Consider the following 26,891-nt stretch of genomic DNA (forward strand, 5'->3'; position numbering starts at 1 on the left):
GTTCCACGCCGTACAGGGTCATTTTGGACCGTTAGCCATATTGTGCGAGGTGATTAAGTAGGTTTTTTCTATGGAACCAATCCCGAAATCCCAAAAAAAATTTGACCTTCCCATAGAAAACGTCAACATCCACTCGACCAAAATGTATGAAACGGCCAAAAAAATGTTTGTGATTTCGTAGTTGGTCCCATAGAAAAAGTTGTTCAGTATGGCCTACCTAATCACTTCGCACAATATGGCTGACGGTCCAAAAATGACCCTGTATGTAATCAATTAATCAATAACAGATTTTTAATGTTCTAATACTGCTTCCGATACATTTTTAACTTGCAGCAGCGATCTGAGCCATTATCAAGGACGAGAAGTATAAAATGCAAGTAAAGTAAGATCTTTAAAAAATGCAATTAAGTGCAAGGGTGCTGGCTGAAAGTAGTTTTGACCTCAATGTCCGGAAGGCCGCGTACAAAGGCAGCACGGCCAATACCTACTGTACAACTTTTTTTTATAGAAAATATAACATGAAGATTTTAAAAGGGTTTGAAATTAAAATTCAAGTGACTATATTTTTTTAAATTAAATATTATTATAATTACTGTTTGAGTTATTCTGTCTTGAGAAATTCAGGAACATCTATGATGATTTGTGACATAACAAATATTAAACGTACAATGTTTTGTGCGAATTTCATCCATGCGGCGTCAATACATCTAAAGGTGACAGTCCATTTCCAACCGCAGCTGCAATACTGTTCATTTTACTATGGCAATTGACAGTAACAGCGACGTGTTTAGTGCCAGTAGTGCAGCTGCGGTTAGAAATGGAATGTTACCCTAATAAACAAAGTCTGTCGCGTCTGTTTGTATCATACAGACTGTAAGTTCGTGAAAACTACTGAACAGATTTTCATGCAGTTTGCGGTCCTATCAATAGCCTCCTGACTCCATGAGGCCTTTATAAAGGATTAAATTCAAATCGAATTTCGAATTAAAATGGAATATAGGAAAGTTAAATTCCAATTTCAAAACTGGAATAATGACAAGGGGGAGTCAGGAGGATCTAGTGAATTTTGAGGAAGGTTCAGGCCTAGCGAAACGTTAGGCAAGTTCTCTGTTCGTTTACTTCGTATGCGCTTTTCACTCCTAAGCTGATAACTGCCGTATTCGAACTTCAAGATATTCACAAGAGACGATACGTACTAGATCCATAGATACGTTATAGTTTAGATATCAACTCTCTCTTCTCTTTTGCAGTGCAATTCGGGCAACCAATGTCACTTTTACGCTAGATAGAGTAAGATATCTATTAGATGTGAATTGGATCTCTACGTCATATCCTGTGGAAATCGTTCAAGAGTGTCCCCAGAATCGCGCAAATCTCAAATTTGACAGGTTAGATCTTAAACATATCGCTATCGTATCTTGGTGATGTCTAAAAGATGTCTAATAGATGTCTATTTTAAAATCCGAATCGGGCCCGTAATCGGCTACGCTCGTAGCGCATAGCATTCACTATGCTTCAATTTGAATCAACAAGCTGTTGCACTGCCTACAAGTTATTCGCCTTTAGTATAATAATAGTTATACGATGTTTTTTTTTATTTTGTGCATTAAATTAATAAATAATAGAAGGTACATAGTAGTAGCATTTATTAAGCTGATGCAAATATTTTACTATAAACTGAATGTGTCTTTCGGTTACGGTCAATTGAGCATCCTTAAGACCAGTGGTTCGCTTCGCAAAGGTGTATTAGTCCCATTTTCTTCCCGTAATCTTAATGCCTTCGCAATCTGCCACTCTCTCAAAGTCATCACCTGAGTACCTGGCACTATATATTCGTCCATATAAGTGGCATTGCGTAACTCGTCCCTGTATATACGCAACTGTTCCTTTATATATTCTATAGGTATTTGCGATACGGCTAGCATTGACGGCTTGTAGTCATAGGATTTTCGAGTGTTAGGTATATTATCAGTTTCGTACAGCTCGTAGATTAAATGTTTATCGTTATCGGCAGGTGCTCTGAGGAATACTGAGTAATCGTTACCAACGTGGAGAAAGCCTTGTATATTTGAATCGTAGCGTCTGTTAGAGCTACTGTCAATGAGTTGAAAGAGTGTGTGGAGCCTTACTGCTGTGCATGATGCAGTGAATACACAGAGTGCGGTGAACAATTTCTGAAAAATTAATTAATATTAGTTACTTAACTTTATTGAAGTGCTGATGGCCTAGCGGTGAGAGCGTGCGTCTTGCAATCTGGAGGTCGCGGGTTCAAACCGGCTCGTACCAATGAGTTTTTCGGAACTTATGTACGAAATATCATTTGATATTTACCAGTCGCTTTTCGGTGAAGGAAAACATCGTGAGGAAACCGGACTAATCCCAATAAGGCCTAGTTTACCCTCTGGGTTGAAAGGTCAAATGGCAGTCGTTTTCGTAAAAAACTAGTGCCTACGTCAAATCATGGGATTAGTTGTCAAGCGGACCCCAGGCTCTCACGAGCCGTGGCGAAATGACGGGATAACGCGAGGAAGAAGAAGACTTGACTTTATTGCACAAAATATTTACAACAATGTACAAATGGCGACCTTAATGTCAAAAGGCATTCTCTACAAGTTAATCATAATTCACTTAAACCATAGTAACCACTGCTTTGACGACCTGTCTTCTGGCCTGTGGTTAGTGCCCCTGCCTATTGAGCTGATGGTCCCGAGTTCAAATCCTGGTACCTACAGGTGTAGTGCATAATTATTATCCATCGTATTTTCACGGAAACTTACGAACGTGTCAGTCAGTCTCGGTACAAAAAGTACTGAGGTTGCCTAAAGTAGCATGATAAATACGAACGTTTACGAGAAAGTATAATAATAAACAATAAACATCTGTAAGGTCATTTATTTGTATAATGAGCACAGATATTTGATCCCGAGTCATGGGTGTTTTCCATATATATTAATTTTTATTAATATTTAGGTACATATTACACATATCGTTGTCTGTTTAAGTACTTAGGTATCTATAAACCAACCCATATTGAGCTTACCGTGGGACTTAGTCGATTTGTGTGATAAAGTCCTATAATTTATTTATAATTTTGGACACAATACATAATACATCTTAAATAATTACGAAAGTAACTATCCGTCAAAACCCGTTGCTTATCGCTTCCGGTGCAAAAGTGCCCATAACACTCACGGCATTACCCCGCTGGATGGCTATGGACAGCCTCTGCACCATAAACGATTCGGAGCGGGGATCCTCTCCCTTTTGCCTGAGTCGACGGCCATATCACGCACAAATTGTTTCGCGTCAGCACCCCAGCAGCCCGCCGTTTCCACCGCAAAAGGGACGAAAATATAACCCGAGCCCAAGGGAACATACTTTTGGCGCTTCACTGCCGCCTGAGACTCGGCCGCCGCTCCGGCCGCGCGTGCCGTGCGACTGATATGAGAGGCGGCGAAGGTGCTGACGCACGTAGCGTCCCAGACCAGGCACCGCCCTCTCTCCCACGGCACTAAGGTTAGGCCATCAGGCCGCTTGCCGTCCGTGCGACTTAGACCCGGAGGCTCAAGCACGGATGGAACAACCGCTGATCTGAGCGCCTTCTGGACAATATCGTTCAAGGCATGGTGACGCGGATGCCGCCCGACGCATCGACCCTAATCCTAAGAAGATCCTAATTCTAGATTAATTCGAAGTCCTATAATATTTATTTCATTTATTTATAGTTGGGTTTTGAATGCTTCAAAAGTAGATAAAAACTGAGTATAATTTAGTTGTGAAACCAATCAAAATTCCGACGGCAGCCAATAGGTAGGTATACATTTTGGTAGCAATGAAAATTGGATCCTGGACGTATAAAACTATAATCAGAAATGAATAAAAATAAATCGAATCTAACAACTATCAAACCCGTGAAACATATCGTCAGGTGACAAGCAAAAGTCACTAAATACTATCAAAAAATTAAAGTAACAAAGCACTTTATTACGCTTGTAACACGGCCGGAAGACGCTGGATGCGGGTGGCTTCCAACCGGTACGAATGGAGGTCCAAGGGGGAGGCCTATGTTCAGCAGTGGACGTCTTATGGCTGAGATGATGATGATGATGATGATGAACACGGTTTATTGTCCAATAATTTCAATGGTGTTAGTTAGTGACTTTTGCTTGTCACCCGACGATATACACGCTTGCAAATTGCTATCGACTTCAAAATTAAAACAAGTTACCGTCAACATTTTTTTGTACACACGCTTTTATTAATGACAGTGTATTCTTCTCATTTTAAATTACCAAAAATTTTGAATTATTTTACACAAATCTGCCGTAGTTCCAAAATAAGGTTTGGTTTTTTGTATATGGGGGTTAGTAAATCTGTAAGTATACTTGCAAACAAATTAATACCCGAATCGCTTGAGAAACAAAAGCAAAAAAAAGGGGCAAGATGAAATAAATTCAAAGAGGGTCTAAGATTAAATTCAGGTACTATATTTCGACCTAATTTTACGTACAGACAACAATAGATATTTATGTTAGCCATTAGTTCGACTGACCGAATAAAACGAAAAATATCAACACACCGCACCACATCGCTATTTTTTTTAAATTAAACCACGATTTGAATAATATACTAAGTATATTATGCTATAGGTGATATTATCCATTAAGTACTTCAATTCAGAAACCCGCTGTACTTACCAAATCCATAACTTAAACTATATAACTAGTTGTAAAATTTTGCATTCACATGAAATAAAATAAAAATACATTTCTGTACCTACTATACTTCAACGCGTAAAAAGTTTTGGTTTTATAGCTGTAGTAAAAAACTATAACATTTTCTTTTATCAAATCGTTTTATTTCTGAAAGTTTATACATCGTGCATGAATATTTTTCAATTTTAATAATGAATAATAAATCAATTCTACATAAATAGCAAATTCTAAAAGTGACATTCGGATGGCTACTGTATCAGCATTAACACTGTCAATTTTCTTGATAAATTGCGTGGCTGTCATTACCGCAATGCTGTCTCGATTTGAACATTCAACCCTTTATTCAATTTATCAAAGTAATTGACAGTGTCATCAATGTCATCATTCCTTTTGCCACCACGATCTCCATTCAAAAGACACCTGTAGCTCAATGAGTGTGCAATAATGAACAAGTATTGTTATTAAATTGCACAGCGGGACACTTAATCGCGTATTTAAGTTTAAGATTTACGTCCGACGTTTCGACGGCGTTGTCCCCGTGATCAATACCGTGGCCGTGGCCGTGGTTGTGGTGGTCTTCTCCGAGACCACGGGGACAACGCCGTCGAAACGTCGGAGGTAAATCTTAAAACTTAAATAAGTAATTAAGTCCCGTTGTTCTATTTAATAATGTTTAATAATAGTGAAAGTTTAAATAAGTATTTTATTGTGAAATATTGTAAGCATTAGTACAAGACTATTACGAGTATTGCGGAAAGATTTATACCGGATGTGGCCTGTAACACGAGCAAATAATTAAAACATAGATTGTACTCCTCAATCGATGACACTTTTGTTCAACAACTTATAAAAAATATGAAGTAATTAGACTCCTTATTTTTCATACAAAATAAATATTATCTTCAATGGACGTCATCGCCACGCCATATCATTGTGATTGACGTTGCTTGTCACGCCTTAAACATAACAAAATTCGCAATACATTGCGTCTTAGAAAAAACTTTAAAGTGTATTAAAAATCAAACCACAAGTTATTTTTAAAAGTTGCTGAACAAATGTTGGTCAGTATGAGGAGTGCAGCCTACAGTTTAATTTTTTGCTCATATTACAGGCCACACCCGGTATATGGCTATGATTTATCCCAATAATGTTATGGTGGAAATTGTACAAAGCAGTGGGAACTGAAATGTCCCAGACAATAAATACACCGGTACTTAATCTAAACGAGGAAGAGATTAACTACATTCAACATTTTATGTAATCACATAGATTTACGGCACAGGTCGCCATAAATCGCCGTTGCGATTACAATTAATACGGTTTTAATATTTTACCTCGTTAGGGGCTCAGGACGGTGTCCTTGGTTATCCTTGGATAATTAGTATGTGTTGCGACAACTATGTAGTAAGATTTATTTGTGTGAAATTAGCATATTTTCTGCTTGGGTGGTATGGCTTATACAGCCATGAAAAACGTTGTCACCCTGCCTGACACTGTTTGTATAGTCTGCAATAGACTGAAAGGCCTATGATGGTAACACTAGAATCCATCACTACGCTGAGGATTCAAGAACCGCCCTAATATGTCATTTTGCTCCCCTGGGATACAATCTACTATTATTATTGCCCACTAATAGGTAACAAAAGAAACAGTATACTATACACCATAATTAAGCATGCAACAGGCGGTCTAATAGCTAAAGAGCGATCTCTACCAAACAACCTTTACGCATAAAGCACGACAACACAGTATATTTATTAAATATCGGAAAAACCGAGCCCCGAAAACCCCAATATAGCAAATTACATCGAAATCGTTATAGCCAAGATCCCCGAAATATATAAATAAACAAGAATTACTCGTTTAAAGGTATTAGATAGATGCAGCAAACTTCAAGGTGTTGCACACCATTCGATACATTTTAAAAATAAATGTTTTTATTAAGAGTACGAGAGAACATGATAAGCATATTTTTTATTTTATTTTTAGAATATAATATGTTAGCCTTTTTGATTTCTTAATAATATAACGGGAGTGATTCATAAGGTGATAGTCCATTTCCAACGACAGCTGCATTACTGTTCATTTTACTATGGAAATTGACAATGACAGCGACGCGCTCAGTACTGTGCAGCTGCGGTCAGAAATGGAATGTTACCATTAACCATAGCAACGGAACGGACTATTGTAGTCTGGTAAGTCCGAAGTGGAATTAAAGTATTTCTCGATTTAATTTTGACAATAATAAACTGTGACTAATTAAAATATTTAAGTATTATGATTAAATTTTTCTTATGTAATTGTTTTTTTTTTTCAACGAAATCCTGTGGAAATCCTTTGTTATGAAAGGCCTCATTGTCTTGCGTAGGTAATTATGATATAGATAGAAAGTGCGATAGGAATGGTAGATGTAGATATTCTCATAATTTTAAAATAAAATATGTAGGTACCTACATGCTAAAGCATTAAAGTCCAGCCAGTATGGGATCGCCAACTTTAGAGATATCGGTATCGTTATATCTTATGATTTCAGCTAGAAACAGTTGGAGAGCTATAAACTACACTGTATATCATTTCTTTTATTTATCATCCCTCGTGTAAAATGTTCAAAAGATAAAGCCATTTCCATTTCCAGCTCAATCGGTATAGTAACGACGTCGTTGCTGAAAATATATGATTACATAGCGTCAGACTGAAAACTCGGAGGCTAACAAACCTGAGATAGGGCGTCGACTTGGCACGAGCCAAAAATACGCAGAAAAGGATTATCTATATCATACAAGACAGTGACAGATTTTTGTAATTTTCTAACTTGAATGTTCCAAAATCTTTACAAAAAATTGAAATATTACTGAATATTTTGTTTAAATAACACTATTTTCAAAATAAAAGAAAATATTTAATTTATAAATCATTATTACAATTAATAAAATTACCAAAGTTTTAACCTAAACTACCTAAGCGCCACTTGCACCATTTCACTAACCCGGGGTTAAACGGGTAAACCTGGATTTCCATGGTTACCAGTACAATTTGACACTTGGTTAACGGTTTAACCGCTTAACCCCGAGTTAGGGGGATGGTGAAAGTGGCGCTAAGAGTAATAAAACAAAAAAACTATTCACCAAATTCGCCCCGCGCCTCTCCAGATGCAAAGGAGCCCATCACGGTCGCCGTGTTGTCATAAGGAACGACCCGGAGCGAGGGTCCTGACCATCCTTTCAAATCCTGTTCAAAACTGTATCTACAATACAATAATTGTCCTTACTATATTTTCATAGTCATTTATATTATTTTATTTATTTATTGTTCAGAACACATACAGTCATACATAAAAATATAGATATAACTTACAAAAATATATAAGAACAGACCTGGAGGTTCATAATGTAAACATGTAAACATTAAAAGATACAAAAGCGTTTTGCGAAGAGGAAATAAGTAAAACATAACTGATAATACTACTACCTACCTACCTACTAATTACTTATAGTCATAATTTATTTTATCAACAGCAATTTGGATCTCGTATGTTCTTTTAAAGCTGCAAGAGAGTGCATAAATGGATCGATGTCACAGAAATACTCATTATAGTTTTTTGAAAATCCTTGGAAAAAAGTATGTCTAGAATAATTAGTTCGTGCGAAACTCACATAAAACAAATTACGAGGACGTAAGGAGCGATGCGGTACATTAAACATAATATTTTGTAGCAAATTTGGGCAATTAATTTCATTTTTTAAGATTTTGAAGAAGAAAAGTGTATATATTTATATATATAAGTGTGAGTATTTATAACTATATAGCAAGATTGATCTAGGCTATTGTATACATATAGTTATAATCGACTTTATGTGTTTTTATTTTTATGTAATGTTTTCATATTTCTGTTTGGCACGGAATCCTAATAACACCCTATAATATCTACCTATCGGAGATCTGTCAGCCGTTTGGTAAATCAGTGGTCGCCGATACAGACGGCACCCGCTCCGTCCAACTGGAACAGAGATAGCGCATATCGCGTCATCTTACGATGATTCTTTTAACTTAACGCACTGCCGTATTCGAACTTCAAGATATTCACAAGAGACGATACGTACTAGATCCATTCTAGATACGTTATAGTTTAGATATCAACTAGTTCTCTTTTGCAGCGCAATTCGGGCAACCAATGTCACTTTTACGTTAGATAGAGTAAGATACCTATTAGATGTGAATTGGATCTCTAAGTCATATCCTGTGGAAAACGTTCAAGAGTATCTCTAGAATCGCGCAAATGTCAAATTTGACAGGTTAGATCTTAAACATATCGTTATCGTATCTTGGTGATGACTAAAAGATATCTAATAGATGTCTATTTCAAAATCCGAATCGGGCCCGCAATCCATCTTTAAACGACACTGATAAATACTTTACTATTTTCCTCGTCTGTTATGGAATATTTCCTGAAGTCCATAACTTATATTTCATTCAGTTAAGGCTTGGTTACTAAACCAACTAAACGGGGATAATGTTATTTCGTCTATGTATTAGCCAAAGACACATGTAACTTCTTATAAGATGAATAAAGTCTAAGAAAAAAACGTGATGCCTCGGAAATCAAGAAAAAGTCATTCTCGGATAGATGGCGCACACACCTTTAGCCTATACTATGCTCGGCTAGATGGCGTGACGACACTGTTTCATATTTAACAATTTTAACACATAGATATCAGTGAATGAACATAGTTCAAAATGATATAAAAATTATAAAATCATTTATCTATATATATTCATTTTTTTTTTTAAATTTTATACGTTTTTATTTTGAGTTATGGTCGTGTGTCGATATATGGCAGTAAATTTACAGTGACTACAACATTTACTATGACACTCTGACCCCCTATTTGGTATTAGCAAAACCCAATTTTATTTTTTCTTAGATAAAGATTAAAAGACCGAGATAAATATTTATAGCGTTATTCATAAAGATCTTCCAATGATGATATCCGCAAGAGGCTTCGTCTATTTTTATTTATTTATTGTGTTTTTGTTATCGTTAATATTGCTTTGCTTCAAATTGCACAGTTTCTTCTTATTATTTTACTAAAGAAAACTGTATGTAAACTATTGAAATGAGATGGATATGCACATATACAACAATTAACAGTTTATATTTAATTGACAAATTGTCGCAAAATTTAAACAATTTAATTTTAAAATTACATCGTTTGTAAAACAAATTGCACTTTCAAATATACTAATTACTTTAATTTGAAGGTACTAAGAATGACATCGCCCCGAAATATCCAATAAACACGTTATAGTCCTTGAAATGTTATTTTCCTTTATTCATCATTTTTCTTCTAAATGTTATTTATTATTAACCTAAGCTATGATCGTAGCGCTACGTCGTAGCCAATAAGATGGGTTTCCCGGTATGTACCTATCTAGCGAAAAAGCTTCTGCTAAACGGGATAGTGTAAGCCACTGGGCACAGGAGACCCATATTAGCGACTGCTCAAGTGCTTAAGTATTAAAAAATAAAATACTTAACCGAAACTGCTTGTGCTATTACTGCAACTCTGTTTATCACGAATCATCGTGATTTCACGATAATAATTCAGTGAAAGCCCGGTAAGCCAGAGAGCCGTATTGAACTTTCCGTAAATTCATTCGTTCAGTACTGTAAAATAAATTTTATTTGCCCGTGCCGCAAATCGCGGTTATGAATAATACAATAAAATCGCAGCTCGGTAAACTGCAATTTTAGTATTTACACTATCGGATCTTATTTCCAAATAGAAAATTGTTTTATTTTCTACAATAGACAAGAAAAGTCTGCAGCGGTTTTGATAGCCCACGCAGTGCAAGTGTTATTTATACGTCATAATTTCAAAAACGTTTGACGTTTAAAATAACACTTGCACTGCGCGGGCTATCAAAATCGCTCTATACAGGGACCGCATTACGTATCTCCACAAAAAGGGAAAAGTTTACTTCAAGTTTTTATCAGTATCTTGTGTGATGTGCAACTATGTAGTTCTAAGGAACCGAATCGTACTACTAGAATGAGATTAGGGCATAATAGAGTTAGAGTTTGTAAATTTATGTCATACAAATCGTTAACGGCAAAATGTTACGAAATCTGAATAAAAGCTTTATGCATAACTCACCCTCACCGATATATAAATGACTGGCTATTTATACATTTATGACTTTGAATTGTGCCCCTAGAAACCACTAAGTGAAACGAGAGAAATTTACTCAATGGGTAACTGGAAGGGATACGTTCGCCTTTGTACTAATTACGAATGTTATTTTCCCTGTTTTTTTATTTATTGCCATTGAAGTGTACTACTAATACAAATTGCCAATACAGTTAGCCAAATTTGATTGTAATTAAATATTGCATGTCCGTATGAAATATTTACATATAGTATAATAATTTGTTATGCCCATTTCGTACATCAATTCAATTCCAATAAGGGTAATGAGTGTATAAATATGAAAACAACGTCAATATAATCAAATTTGTCCGAAACAATCACAGATAATACATCAGTGGGTACATAAGTGGGTACATACATCAGTGGGTAAGTAAGTACATACTCCATAATATAAAAACCATTACATGATTGGGTGAGCTGTTAATTTCCGGTGACGCCAATGAAATGTTTCATGCAAAACGGTTTAATACCATCGCTGTCATTTACGGATATATCCGGTGACATCCGACACATCCAGTGTGGAAGTAAGCGCAAACACAATAAATGTGAGTACCTACCTATAAGTCTTTTAATTTCGTGATGGATTCAACGAGTGACTTTCTAGAATTTGTCATACGCATATTCCACATTATGCTGTGGTCTTTCCGTGACCACAGCTGGTGCAACTCAGCTTAATCGTCGTAATCTATGTTAAAAAGTAAAAACAATGAAATTATATCGCAGTAGACCCGGTGTAATTAAGATTGCCTCCAGAATCTCGCGAACTAAATTGACAGGTCAATGTGCACAAATGATACCACAGTTTGGCCAGTGCTGTTCATATCGATATTTGCAAAAAAGTTTGAATTAGAGAATATCGCGAGAATTCACCGCTAGGGGCACAACTGTTGCGCGGTAGGTAGTTAAAATGTATCTTTAAGTAATTTAAGTTATTTTACAAATGTAACTTGGTAATGGTATTTCGAAAATTGTGCAATTTTATAGTAAGTAATAGAGACAAGGATATTGGATAAAAATATTGTAAATATTTTATATAGAAATATGTCAGTTTCGCATCCGCACTTCCTGGTTTGATCGGTAACGTCACATCACGACCTTACAATCGAATCAACCACTTTTCTCGTCACATTCATATAAATCGAAATCGGTCATGACCCCTTTATAATTATGACTTGGGTAGTACCTAAGTGCAATAACTTACCTACTTATCGATATTATTTTATCGACATATACCCGTTACTATTTTTTCTTTGCTATTCCTGGTATCATTTTATTTGTCAAACTCATGTCAATTCAGTTCGCGAGTTTCTGGAGGCAACAAGTATACCCATACCTGTGCCCATACTGTACAATTACGTGTAGGTACGTGTTGTTTGGGTTGCAGGAAATGTCAAAACAAAATGATGTGTGTGGTGTCTTTAATTATTTATTTTTGTTACTAATCTCTTACGGCGTTATTCATAATAAACGCGTTTCCGGCCTGAATTAGCTATGAATCGTTTGTCTTTATCTGTCATTCTGATTTATGTATTTGTAAGAAAGGGTTAAAACATAATTTAACTTAATCAGGCCCTTTATGAATAAGGAGGTTATTATTACATATTAGTTAATTATCACTCACTAGAATCAGAGATATATATATATATAACTGCGTATAAGATAAATAAAGTCTAAAAATAACGTGCCTCGGAAATCAAGAAAAAGTCATTCTCGAATAGATGGCGTACACACCTTTAGGCTATTCACGGCTAGATGGCGTTGACGACACCGTTTGATATTTAACAATTTTAACACATATCAGTGAAAGAACATGGGTCAGTATAGAACAATAAAAATTAAAAATCAAGTAAGTGTACCGTGACTACAAAATTTACTTTGGCAATAGCCCTCTATACTATCTATTCTCTTTGCTAGAATTAAGAGCAAAATTATGATTTTCATATTATCAAAGTTCCAATATCAAGGATAAAGTCAACTGTTGCATGTATAAACTTTCTAGCGACAAAGTCAAAGTACGCTCTAACCGGGAGCAAGCCACTTTCATCTAATTTCCTAGTTGCTTTGCCGAGGAAAATTCATTTTTAGGGCCGCCCCAGTACTCGAGTTCGAGTGGTCTGCCAGGTAGGCAGAGAGCGGGTATGCTGTAAGTAGAAATGAGCGTGATTGAGTCTAGCTATCAGCTAAACCAGTTTAGCATGACCTCGAGTTTCATAACGACTGATTTGAACATTGCTTATACTAAAGACATGTAAATTCGTATAAGATTAATAAAGTCTAAGAAAAAAACGTGCCTCGGAAATCAAGAAACAGTGATACTCGGATAGATGGCGCACACACCTTTAGCCTATGCTCGGCTAGATGGCGTGACGACACCGTTTCATATTTAACAATTTTAGCACATAGATATCAGTGAATGAACATATATGGGTCAAAATGATATAAAAATAATAAAATCATTTATCCATATATGTTTGGAGAGACGAAGTGCAGAAAGACCTTAGCGAACTCGGCGCCGTCGACTGGACAGAAACGGCTTTGGAAAGAGTAGCATGGCGGTCTTTGGTGTCGGAGGCCAAGATCCACTTCGGGTCGTTGCGCCACAGCAGTAAGTAAGTAAGTATCCTTATATATTAATTTTTTGATAATTTTATACGTGTTTATTTTGAGTTATAGTCGTGTGTCGATAGATGGCAGTGACTACAACATTTACTATGACAGGACTCCTCTATACTATCTATTCTTTTTGCTTATAAGAAGTCACAGCGGTATAATACCAATGTCTGTGTCAAAAGTGACGTCGTTTTTTGGTTAAAGAAAAACTCCTTATAAATCAATCAAACTTTTATTGATAAAATAGCAGTATTTTACATGTAACCTTAAGCTAGTTGAGGGTAGATGAAAACATTACACGATCAAATAATGTAAGTTAAAGTCAGGTCGTTCAGTGACTGATCCAGGCGGTTTTGTATTTAGTCGGTTTACCAATAAATGTTATCCATAACTACCCGAAAATTTACAAATTGTTTGGTTACCATATTTAAATATACCTACAGTGTCATTCTATGGAACTTGCTAACTATGTAAACAAAAGTCACTAGTAAATTCATCATTCAGAGACAATTTCAATATGGCGGATTGTTTGTTTACATAGTTAGCAAGTTTCATAGAATGACACTAAGGGCTAATTTAGACGGCGCGCGAACTCGTATGCGATTTTAGTTACATTGAAGACTATTGGTTACATCCAATTCAGCCGACCAATCAAATACCGCAATGTAATGAAACTCGCATGCGATTTCTCGCACCATGTAAATGGGCCTTAAAGATAATAGATATCGACTATAATTCAGGCGCGTAACGCGCAGTAACGCGTTTATGAATAACGCGATTAGTTTCTAAATGTCTAAATACACAAAATTATTTAGAGGTGTAAACGTAAAGAGTTCCCAAGGACTGAATTGCGTTAAGGGTTATTGTATTTTACAAGAAATGAAATCAGACAACAGCCAAGAACCGAATGAAGTGTCTCACCTTAATGCAACTCAAAAATAAAGATACGTCTAACATAACATGTAACCCATGTAAGTTGACTTGGGGTCGCAGCGCATGAGATGTCTTAGGTAGGTATACAAATGATTGATGGTTCGTCACTGCGATTAACTCACTTGTGCACATTATCTAGCGGTTAGAATAACTGTCACTAGAGTGCTCTGTAGCGTTCAGTGACGCTACTTCGATTTGCAGAATCACTTAAGATTAATTAATTCTGGGAGTGTGACTATAATGTCCTCCCAGAATTAAACAAAATGTATTCCTATTTAATTACTTTAAGTAGGTAAATCTATTTCGACACTTAGATACATTTAGAGATATTTTCCAGGAACTTCCAAATGAAACTCTGAAATGCCACAATCGAGTTTTGCCAGTAATTGTTTTATTTCGACAATAAGCACCGTTTACACGTTTAGGAGATTATGCAAAGTGGCGCCAAGTCTGTATAGTAATTTTAATTAATCAAAGGAAGCGCGCGCCGAGGACTGGGACGATCGACCGCAGATGCGGCACAGCCACCACTATAAAAACAGTACGTGGGCCATACTGAAAGTTTCTGGATTCTGATATATGAGACTACTTATTTTTATTAAGTGGCCAGTCCAGGAATTTTCAGTATGCCCTAAGTATTATCACATTATATGTAATATTATATTAAATGCGTAAATAAATTTGTTAATGTTTTTATAAAGCTAAGCAGAAATAGCGTAATTTCATATTTATTTTAATTGTGCCAACAAATTAATAAAAAAACCTTAAATCAATAAATTAAATACTTGTGTGCAACCAATCTGTTATACATAATTTAGGTTTTATTTAATTATTTTTACTATTTGTTTTGTCTTTTTTAAAGCCTACGTGTTTATTTCCATGTTTACGAAGAGTAAATTTAAATTTGTTTGTGCGGAAAAAGCAGTCTTCGAATATATTGGTTCCCTTACATTCCACGACTCTTCTCTTTGCGTACAGGCGGAATACTACTACATGTATTAGAAAATTTTAGATTTTATAAAACAATCTCTTTTTTACAATTGCCCTAATAAGAATCATGTGAACAAATACACCGAAGTCAATTTAATCCAAAATAATGTATCGAAGAGTATTTTTAACCGACTTCCATTTCATAGAAGGAGGAGGTTCTGTATTCGGTTGTGGCTATTTTTTTTTTTTTTCTATGTACGTTCACCGATTACTCCGACATCCGTAGTCCGATTTGAGTAATTCTTTTTTTGTTTGAAAGGAGCTACCTCCGAGTTGGTCCCATTTTAATTTGGTTCTGTTCTGATGATGGGATCCATGAGGAATTGAGGGAACTCCTCAATTTTTAAAGGCACATGTATGGTGATTTGGGTGTTTTCTTAAGCAACTCGAGCATTTTCTCCCGAAAACCACCACTTTGATGAAGTAGACCTGATGATGATGATTGTTTTGATGATAATGATGATAATTTATTAAATGTAGTATGTTGAGCGATTACTCCGGCACCAGTGATCCGATTTGAGTAATTCTTTCTTTGTTTGGAAGGAGTTACCTCCAAGGTGTTTCCGTATTATTTTTGGTTCTGGTCTGATGATGGAATCCATGAGGAATTGAGGGAACTCCTCAGTTTTTAAAGGCACGTGTAAAGTGATTTCGGTGTTTTCTAAAGTAACTCGAGCATTTGCTTCCGAACACCGCCAATTTGATGTAGTGCAAGTGTAGCCTTACCACGAGTTTGACATTGACATATTTGCTAAGTTAGCGACGCTAACGTCTTCGAAACTTACTTTTTATGCATCTCGCTCGCACTAATATGCCAGTACGAGCGAGATGCAAAGAAAGTAAGTTACGCACACGCTAGCGAATAAATCAATGTCAAACTCTTGGTAAGCTGGTAAGGCTACTGATCGGGGGTTAGGGTTAGGAGTTAAGATTTCGGGTAATGGTGGTTGAAGGGGGGGATTGGGTCAGTGGCGGGGCGGAGGATGGATTTAGTGTAGTGACAGGAATTATAATTTCCCAGACGGACTCGAGAAAATTCCAGATTACATATTTATTTTATTAAAGTAGATACACGAATTTAGTGTTAATCATGATGTTGTTTTTCATTCACGCGTCGCGCTATTAACAATGCGTTAAAATTAAAAATGGAAAAATAAAAACTTTTTACAATAAAAAGAAAACCGACTTCAAAAAGGATGAAATAAAATATTATCCTTTTTAAGTCTATGCGTTACCAACTGATATGTTTGAAGTCGGTGCCAAGCCAAGTAGTAAAGAATACCCGTCAAAAATAATCAGCTTTATGACTATAAATCCCATTAGAACTGTACCATTTAGAACTATTATAAATGTGTAAGTAATTCTGTCTGCCTCTTTGTCGCCTTTTCATGGCTAAACAACTGAACCACTTTAGGTGAACTTTGGCAAGAACGTAAATTCCTTGAATTGTTTTATATTTTGAAATGTAGTCCTCTGAATAAGGGACGGGAAATAACTTCAGTCCCAATCCCACGCTTGCGTGCCGACAAACATGGTACGGAGTGTGCCGAGAAGGTTTGATCGTGTGTTCTGAGGTGTGTTCTTAGGTACAGTCGACGTCAAAGATATGTATTATACACTTTTGCACCTTACTCCTTTGTAATAAGACGAAAAGTGTAAACATATTTTTAATGTCGACTGTACCTATAGAAAGTACGTTCATTGTAAGGCAATCCAACGTACATCCTTATCGAATCGCACCAAAATCATGGTATGCTTCAAAAGTTGGCTTGGCACCGACTTCAAACATATCAGTTGGTAACGCATAGACTTAAAAAGGATAATATTTTATTTCATCCTTTTTGAAGTCGGTTTTCTTTTTTTTGTAAAAAGTTTTTATTTATTATTAGTTTGTTACACTACTGCTTATATTTATTACTACAATGGTAATAATCACAGAATTTTAATAATTATAATTCATTATAATTCATTATATGAAACAAAAATTTTGGATATATTATACTGTAGTTTTAAGATATTTCGTATTCCTAGATTTCAATTACAAAAAGTGTTTTATATGCAGGTACTTATCCAATTGATTGGCTTTTAAAGTCATATCCCTACCTACTTGTGTTAAGTACATAGCTATAACTCTGCTAAGATTTTAACTGTATCAATTTATCCATTTTAAAACCCCGGTGCACGTATCCTATATCGGTTAATACCATTTCAGCAATATTTCAGCGACAGTCCGCGTTATATGATAACCGTTCTGCGCAGAGAATCTGGCGAAAGCTCTGAAATACAGTCATCTGAATGGGCCAGTCGCCCGCCAACCGCCGACGCATCGGGACGCGTACGTGATTTCGTCACCCATTCATTCGCGCGTGCACCATTCATAGTAACTTTACGAACCTAATTCAAACATGGAATACAAGTGCCGGTGATACTTATGTGCCAGTGCTAATATTAATAACCGTTATGTGAATTTTAAGTTTAAATTAAGATTCGAAATACAAAATATAGCAGTAGCATATATCAGTGTTTGCGCGGTGTTGATTGTAAAGCGACTGATTATGTTTGGAGGTGTTAATTAGGGATGGACGCATTGGGTGTTTATATTTAAATAATTCAACTCGGATGGATGAAACGGATTTGATTCGCACTGACAAGTGAGTGTTTATTTTGTGTGTTTTCTATACATATATACCTAATTCCTCTTTAAGTAATAAATTTTGTATTCATCCATTATTGTTTGTTGCATAATTCATAATTCATAATACTTTATTTGCAAAAAAAGGAGTTACAAAAGTTGGCAGGTACATTACATTTGTCTGAAAGTCCATCCTCTTAGCCGTCCGTTCGTCCGTCCGTGCCATTGCACAGCATGCATATAAATCGGAATGCTGAGTTTTTCTCCACTTAATTTATTTCTAAGCATTGTTTCTGATTATTACGAAATTAATTTCGGATATCGAATTTGTTTGATCAACAACAAACACAATAACCTTTTAAGTTAAATAACAGCTCGTTTTTGATAGGTATTCTTGTTAATGTATAAATAATAATTTCAAAGCCATTCAATAGAATGATTAATATTTCAATAACAACTTGCTTACTAATTATTATTTCTAAGCGTTTTACCAGTTACCTATTGGTTTTAATTTACACTCACATTTAAAATTAAAACTCTTAAAATTTATACATTTTAACCAAAAACTTGTACTCCTATAAAAGTTCCCGGTTAGCAGTATTATTTACGTTTCACGAATAACCTTTATGATATTTGCTCAAGGGTACAGTTATTATTTCGTCGGCGAAATTCAATGAATAATTTAGGTCTCTCGCAAATCGGGAGCAAAACTTAACCACGCTACATCTGGGTAACGTTGCGAATAATAATTTATCTGGAAGTCTGTATCTTTAGGTATTTGAATAAAATTAAACAAAATCTACCCTCAAAGAGGGTAGATGCTGCCACTTGAGGGTAGATGAAAACATTACATGATCAAATAATGTAGGTTAAAGGCCTGGGCACACCGTTGGGCACGTGCGTTAAAATGTTGGAGCCGCACACGCACACGTCACGCAAGCGGTGTGCCGTCTCTCATAAAGATCTGTATACTACAACGCTGCACGCACACGTGCACGTCACGCACACGCAGCCGGTGTGCCCAGGCCTTCAGTCAGGTCGTTGAGTGACAGATACATCAGGCGGTATTGTATTTGGTTGGTTAACCAATAAATGTAATGTTATAACTACCCGAAAATTTACAAATTTGGGCGAGCTCGCTCCATCGTAGGCCACGTCTACGCCTCGGCTAGTCTGTGGCCATGAGTAAGCCCATTCTTAATAAAAAAAAAATTCTTTGTTTACTTTTATTTAAATACCTAAAGTTACAGAGTATTCATTTAATTAATTTTCTAGAACTATTTACATACCCGTATAATATTATTTCATTAAGCTAAACCTGCGCTAAAACGTACACTCTTAGTGTAGGCGTAGGTCCAAATATTGACAGTTTATCTCTACAGAAAAGGTCAAGTGTTAATAACACACTAATTAGTATAAAAAAATTATAAGTATATAAAAATAAAAATAATTTATACGGTCAAGTGGAATAACTTGGGATATTTTTTTACTACGAATACGAAAATCATTACCCTACTTGACGGTATGCATTCTTTCGTTGATTAGTTATATTACCTAAGATAATTATATACTTATACAGGGTGATCAATCCAAATGGGTCAGTATGGAGAAGTCAGAAACTATAATTGATAGCGAAATCTGTTCATAGGAACCATGGCGTCGATTTTAGATTTAATAATAATGGCATTCAATTTTTTTAAATCTATGTTACATAACCGGGATTCAAACCTGGTCAATATTCTTTAATGTAATCGTGTGTAGTATTTGTTTGTATGGAACTTTTAAACGATGCGTGATAGGTGGAGGGTGCTCGACCAAATATCATAGAGGGCCCCAAGACAAATAAACTACATTAAATAAAAATCAAAATGGCCGACTTTTTTTTTCAAGTTGGTCCGAGCGCGCTGGGATTTGGCATGCGGCGAGCCTGGGGGCTCAAGATTACCATGACAAAAAAAATTAGCATGACAAAAGTCCTTCGGCCTTCCGCCGGGGTCGGCCTTCGGCCTCCCGGCCTGAAGCTCGCCCTTCGGGCTCGCTTCGCCTACTTGGAAATTTGCCTTTGCCCGTGTCCGCCGCCATTTTTGATTTCCTCCAAATTTTTTTTTGACATGGTAATCTTGGGCCATTGGGCTCGCCGTATGCCAAATCTCAGCGCGCTCGGACCAGTTTGAAAAAATTAAAATTAAGTCGGCCATTTTGATTTTTTTTAATGTAGTTTGTTTTGTCTCGGGGCCCTCTATGATATTTGGTCGAGCAACCTCCACCTATCACGCATCGTTTAAAAGTTGCCATACAAACAAATACTACATGCGATTACATAAAGAATATTGACCAGGTTCGAATCCCGGTTATGTATGATAGATTAAAAAAAAATTAATGCCATTATTATTAAATGTAAAATCGAAGCCATGGTTCCTAAAAACAGATTTCGCTATCTCTCATAGTTTCTGACTTCTCCATACTGACCCATTTGGATTGATCACGCTGTATAATAATCATGCGGAGTAAATAGATAATCAATATAGGATTAATTTTTAACTTCTTCATGTTCTTCTCTTTATATTACGTACTTAGCTGTTTTTTTACGAAAGCGAGTGCTGTCTGACCCAGAGGAAAACTAAGCTTTATTGGGATTACCTAGTTAATTTCTTTTTACAATGTTTCCCCTTACCGTAGTGCAACCGGTGAAAATGTATTTCCTACGTCGATTCCAGAAAACCCGTTGGCACAAGCTACGTAAGAGCCAGAATTCAAAACTATGATCAGCTTATAGTTCGTTTTTTTTAGCATTAGAAAGAACTTGCAAGAAGGTAAGCGATCTCGACATGTCTGTTAATTGAAAAACGCTTTTTAAAAATCAAAAACTATTACTTATGAAAGCAGAAGAATATAAAATGATCGTATTCGATTTATAATTGTCACATGTTTGCCGTAACTTATTTTTAAAATGTGTTTTTCAATAAAAAGACACATCAAGATTGTTTACCTTATTTCTAATGCTAAAAAAAACGAACTATAGAAGCTGCACGGATTGAATTCGGGTGACCAATATTCTTTTTTTTTTGTTCAATTCTTTTTTTTTGTTTGGTTATTTCTGATCTCAGATTTCAACCTGTGTAAAACTACTCGCTGGCTCAATATTACAGGGTTCTATGTTTCACTTTTATAGAACTGACATTTGAACATTTGTCGTGACGTCTATTGGGAACGTGCGAAGTCGGTGGCGCTAATCGTCACAAACACAGGTAATCTTATGGAATGTCTGACATTAGTACTAGCGGCAGCCGCTTGAACTAATTTTACTCCATAAGATTTAACGTAGAAATTCCGACAAAATGAGGGCAGCACCAGTCGTGCACATAGCGAATACATATGCAAGATTGACATCCAAAGCATCAACCGTCCCCGAGTTCTAACGAGACATAACGACAAGATATATATCTGAAAATATACAACACAATACTACAGAGTGAGAGATGAAGTGATTTCCAAATTTATACTCATTCTAGATTCTAATACAACGTACATTCTATTCTGATTGTTTGGTGGAAATTCTTTCTCCGCCGCGGGCCTCCACAACTCCCCTTATAGCCCGACCCTGTCCACTCACAGCCATTTGGCTTATTCTTGGCTGTTTCTATTCTAATTCTCATTCTTCATTCTTAATTATCTCTTCATCTCTCTAATCCAATTACTGATGAGACTATAATTCTAACACTCACCGATTTAACCCGCAAGTCTTCTTTCTTTCTATCCAACTTACTTCCCGCCACGCGAACATTGTTTCGTTGGAAAAAAAACGTCTTCTTCCTCCTACTGTCAAAGATTCGTTAACCGTTTTTAAAATATTCTGTCAGTGCTGCCAGTATAAAAAATTAAAACTGTCCAAGGCATACAATTACCTGCTATTTTGTTGATGATCGCGTTAGTCGCGACAACATTGTCATAGTGACATTAAGTCGAATTTCAACTATCATCAAAATGTAACATAGAACTTGGTACCTAATATTGAGCCAGCGAAATGTTGGAATTTTACGAGAAAATAATAAAAACAATATCAATTTAATTAGAACGCTTCATTATCGGCTACAGCATTAGGTATTATGGCACCCATTTTGCTGCTTGTAAGGGTAACACCTATAGTTAGGGCTGATTTAGAAGGCGCGCGAATTCGTATGCGATTTTAATTACATTGAGGACTATTGGTTACATCCAATTCAGCCGACCAATCAAATACCGCAATGTAATGAAACTCGCATGCGAGTTCTCGCACCGTCTAAATGAGCCATGTAGTAGATAATATCATGTGGATATTTAATATATTCTTAGCCTTATTTTCACAATCATTAACATGTCAACATGCAACTTTTCTTTAACGCTGTGTTATACAGGGTGGCCAAAAAATAAGTGCATTCCCGTTGCCAGGGAGGTTTAGGGATTATACTGAGCAACTTTTACTATGGGATCAACCTTGAAACCGCGAAAAAAATTATTGGCTGTTTCATACAGTCATTATGACTCGTCTATTTTCTATAGAAGGGTACATTTTATTAGATCATAATAGATCAATAGATTTCGTGCAAGCTAAGCTAGGTGTTAACGTAGCTGTGGTGTTTACGGGACTGAAATTTCATTTTGTGACTGTCTCTACATATAAAACCCACAGCAAAATGCTAAGAATAAAAATTACCAAAGCGTAAGACTAAGATTTACATCTGTCTATAAATTATTTCAATTTAAAAACCTCCACCCACCAGCGTCATTCTATCCCCAGGCGTAAAGGCCAACTTGCCTAAGTGGAATTTCGGAATAAATGAAGGCAATTGGGGCGGCCCGCATTATGTTTAATTTTTACCCCGTAAACTGTTTTATGTCTCAGAAATATGACTTTACAGCAGCACCCAAAATAACTGAACTCGAATTTGTTTGATTTGGAACAGAAGCGTTCTTAAAATTCTAATTATAGAACCTTTATCAGAAATTGCACATTCAAATATCTTTCCGTCCTTTTGAAATCATATTGCTGAGATGAGAAATAAATTAAGAAATAATAGTATGTACCTAAACGTTACCAAGTTTGTAATTACTTAACTGATATCCTTTTTATATTTTTTTTTTTATTTTATTATTATTATTGCTGAGATGCCTATCTTATCGTGGTAATAATTAATTTTCCAATACAGATACGATTATTAGCAAAAGTCTAGAACTTAATCAACTAGAAAATTTTAAACAACTTCATCAGCGATTAAATTATATTGAGATCCCAACAAAAATTTTTGTTAAAAAAATAGAATCTAGATAACCGTTGGTTTGGTTCTATTAATTATGATGTCAACCAATTCTTAGGCAAAACCATCACCTTAGGTACTCCCGATTAATAATTTAGGTGTATTCAAGAGTCATAAAACATTATCACCGTTGCACCTAGTAGTTACGTTTATCAGTAAAACCCAACAGTATTTTTGTATGTTATGAGTAACAAGTACGTTACAATACCGGCAGTATCTACCTACTTACATAATGATTAATGAGTACAAAGATAAACAATGAGCATAATACTTCGAGGGATCTTTTCCGTCCATTCTGTGAGGAATATTATGTCAAAACGTGACAAAATGAATAAGAGTGACATTCCATTTCCAACTGCAGCTGCAATACTGTTCATTTTACTATGGAAACGCGTCGCTGTCATTGTCAATTTCCATAGTAAAATGAACAGTATTGCAGCTGCAGTTGGATATGGAATGTCACTTTAATGTAAAATGAGTTAAATGAGATATGAAAATACCAATAAAATATGCAATATAATTCACTATAGTTAAAAACATCAAAGTGACAATATATAGTAGATTGTTAACCAAGGGTTGAAAGATACCCATTTCTAGCGAGGTAGTTTAGTCCGAGACGGAAATGGTGCTTTTCACCCGAGTTAAACACTCTACTTTTCATATCGAATGCGAGGAAATCAAACAAGACAAGGTAATTTCGCAAAATCAAATAGACCTACGGCCATGATTTTTTTCTAGAGCATAAACGTTTGCTCTAGAGCATAAACGTATCACTTTCTGCGCACCTTTTAGAACAACAACAACCCATTTTCAGAGCATGAGATATGAAAAAACTGGTCAAGTGCGAGTCGGACTCGCGTTTCAAGGGTTCCGTACATCACACAATTTTCAACAAATTTTTTTTGTACGTGTAACGTGACGTGAGTGAAACGTCTTGAAAAACCCGAATGAGTCAATCAAGTTTTCAACACATGTAATATGAAGTTTTCTGTCGTGGTGGCTTATATCTCTGCAAATATGCAAAGTAGCTTAGATAGGAAATTAAATGCCGAACAATAGTACAAGTGTCTAAATGCGAAGAGTGAAGACCGAGCTCCGCCAGGCGTGTCTCACTCCGCGATTTCGTCGCTTTGCTACAGGTAGCTAAAAGTACATCCGTTCGACCCCAATTTTGGGGTTTGCCATAAGCCGCGCGTGGCGCTGTCGCCATCTAGGGGCCATATCTGTGCTGATCGTGACAGACGCGTTTTGTTAGAGAGTGAGTCTTCTGTACCTAGTACTATTATTTATTCTGTGGCTCCCCGTAGAGCTTAAAACTCGGAGCGTCCGACGGGTCGCGCTTCCTACAACTTCCGCAAGTGTTTTAAAAGCGAAGGCCGAAGAGAGATAATACCTACAAGGTGGCCAAAAAATACGCACATTCCCGTAGCCAGGGAGGTTTTGGGATTATACCTACTGAGCAACATTTACTATGGGACCCGAAATCGTGAAAAAAATGTATCCTCCCATAGAAAACGGACCAGCCAAAACGTATGAAACAGCCAAATTTTTCTTCGCGATTTCGGGGTTGCACGTCGGCAACCGGAATACACTTAGTTTATTAATTGGCCACCCTGTATAGTGCTTTTTAAAACACGTGACAATACCTAGTAACCTAATCAATAAGTACTACAAGTACCATTGCGGCTGTGTGCCAGATACAGCCTAGTCGCATTTTTTTATCTACAGTCCAACTCACGCTTGAAGCTAAAGGCACGCCTCTTCGGGACGCTTCGGGTCTTCGGCCTTATGCGGATATCGGCCTAGGGCCTTCGCAATAGCTGTCTACATCATGTTTCACTTAAAGTATTGCGGCTGTGTCCCTAAAAAAACCTAAACCGCATTTTTGTTTTTAAATCCGACTCACGCTTGACTCTAGATTTCTAATAAGTTTTCCTGTCATCTTTAGGTAAAGGACTATTTTGTGTATTTTTTTCAGAATTTTAGACTTAGTAGTTTCGGAGATAGAGGGGGGGGAATGGTCATTTTTTGTCTATTTTCTTGAATAACTTCTAAAATTTTTATCGTAAATTTATAAAAAATATATATTTGAGATTCTCACAATGAGCTCTTTCGTTTGATATGTAACACGACATAGTTGCAAAACTTTGATTTTAAATTTTATGGTTTACCCCCCAAAAGTAGCCCCTATGTTTAAAATTTGTTGACGTTACATATCCGTTTTTGGGTCACAGACTTACATATGTGTACGAAATTTCAACTTAATTGGTCCAGTAGTTTCGGAGCAAATTGGCTGTGACAGACGGACGGACAGACAGACGCACGAGTGATCCTATAAGGGTTCCGTTTTTTCCTTTTGAGGTACGGAACCCTAAAAATTGTCTACATATCATCTGGCAATAATTTACCATAGCAATAACCATTTGCCGTACTACATATCAATTAAAAAAAAATCTAAATACGAGTAATTAAAGATATCAAAACATTTGAGGCACATTTTTTTTATTTCAGTGGTGTCAAAAGAGATAATAATCTTTGGTGTACTTAATATTTATTGTTACAATGTTATATATGATGATGATGTGATAAGTTGTAACGAAACTTTTACATGCCAAGAGAGTACATGAATCCCATATTGCTTTTCCTTTTATCTTATTTATTATTTAATAATTCAAACTGTTCCATTATAAATCATTTGTTTATTATTAAAATGACGAGACTTCTGTGATTAAACGATGTAATATTATTTTCATCCTCATAAAGTAACGAATCAGACGTAAGCTGACATAGACACGCATTTAGGTTTTTACTGTCTTCTATTTTTTATAGAGTTTAATACAATAATCCCAAAAACTCACTCTTTTGTTATTTTATCCTCAAACTACGTGTCCAGACTTCTACCAACCATCTGAATAACCAAGCTTTGAGGTCAAGCACGTTCTAATCACTGTCATATTTTGTTACAGATAAGTCGCCAATCAGTGCCATGTATTCAGCCCCGAATACTAGTTTTGTGCACTAGTGATGCAGTCAACATGCGGTTTAAGTGTATCTGTCAAACATGTGTGAATTGAATGGACCGGTCTAACTTGGCCGCAGACGTGCGGGCAGCAATGGCGCGGAAAACAGGCCTCCTCGTCCTACTGTGGATAGCAATTTTCCCATTGTACCGAGCGGATAATCTTGGTGAGTCTGTTCAAATTGAAACTGCCATCCCATTGTTGTATTCACGACTGTAATACATAGTGTTATGGCTGATTTTTCTCTGATCAATAATGCGGATGTGGTAAACGGATTAACGTTCAATCTATTTCCTCACTTACGTTAAATATTTTGAGGGCGATGTTACGGAAAATAAGATAGCGAAGTATTTGTTAGGTTTTAACCATTCTATTCTTATTCACAATCAGCACTTATCAAATATATTATCTATCTGTTTTTCTGTTAAATATAATATTATTATGATAATTGTTGAGTTACACAGCCACGCCACATATTTTGACTAAGT

At 36.1% G+C, this 26,891-nt stretch overlaps 2 protein-coding genes across 3 annotated transcripts in view; one reads left to right on the forward strand and one right to left on the reverse strand.

Annotated features, from left to right (window-relative positions):
- Nucleotides 1–1,626: 1,626 nt before the first annotated feature.
- LOC134667647 (uncharacterized) lies at nt 1,627–4,823 on the reverse strand. The gene is made up of 2 exons (XM_063525070.1): nt 4,698–4,823; nt 1,627–2,174 (listed from the first exon to the last, which is right to left on the reverse strand). The coding sequence occupies exons 1-2, from the start codon at nt 4,704–4,706 to the stop codon at nt 1,701–1,703; spliced, it is 483 nt and encodes a 160-aa protein (XP_063381140.1). The 5' UTR covers nt 4,707–4,823; the 3' UTR covers nt 1,627–1,700.
- A 12,779-nt stretch (nt 4,824–17,602) lies between these two features.
- The window catches only part of LOC134667377 (protein eva-1-like), a 74,771-nt gene continuing 65,482 nt past the window's right edge, over nt 17,603–26,891 (forward strand). Inside the window, exons 1-2 of one of the 2 annotated variants that reach the window (XM_063524775.1) lie at nt 17,603–18,112; nt 26,350–26,569. In XM_063524775.1, coding sequence (XP_063380845.1) covers nt 26,458–26,569 — 112 coding nt within the window. In that variant the 5' untranslated portion in view covers nt 17,603–18,112; nt 26,350–26,457. The remainder of the gene's footprint in view (nt 18,113–26,349; nt 26,570–26,891) is intronic. The other variant, XM_063524774.1, reaches the window with a different exon arrangement.

The sequence above is a fragment of the Cydia fagiglandana genome, chromosome 9, assembly GCF_963556715.1.
Source record: "Cydia fagiglandana chromosome 9, ilCydFagi1.1, whole genome shotgun sequence".
In the NCBI taxonomy this organism is placed as follows: Eukaryota; Metazoa; Arthropoda; class Insecta; order Lepidoptera; family Tortricidae; genus Cydia; species Cydia fagiglandana.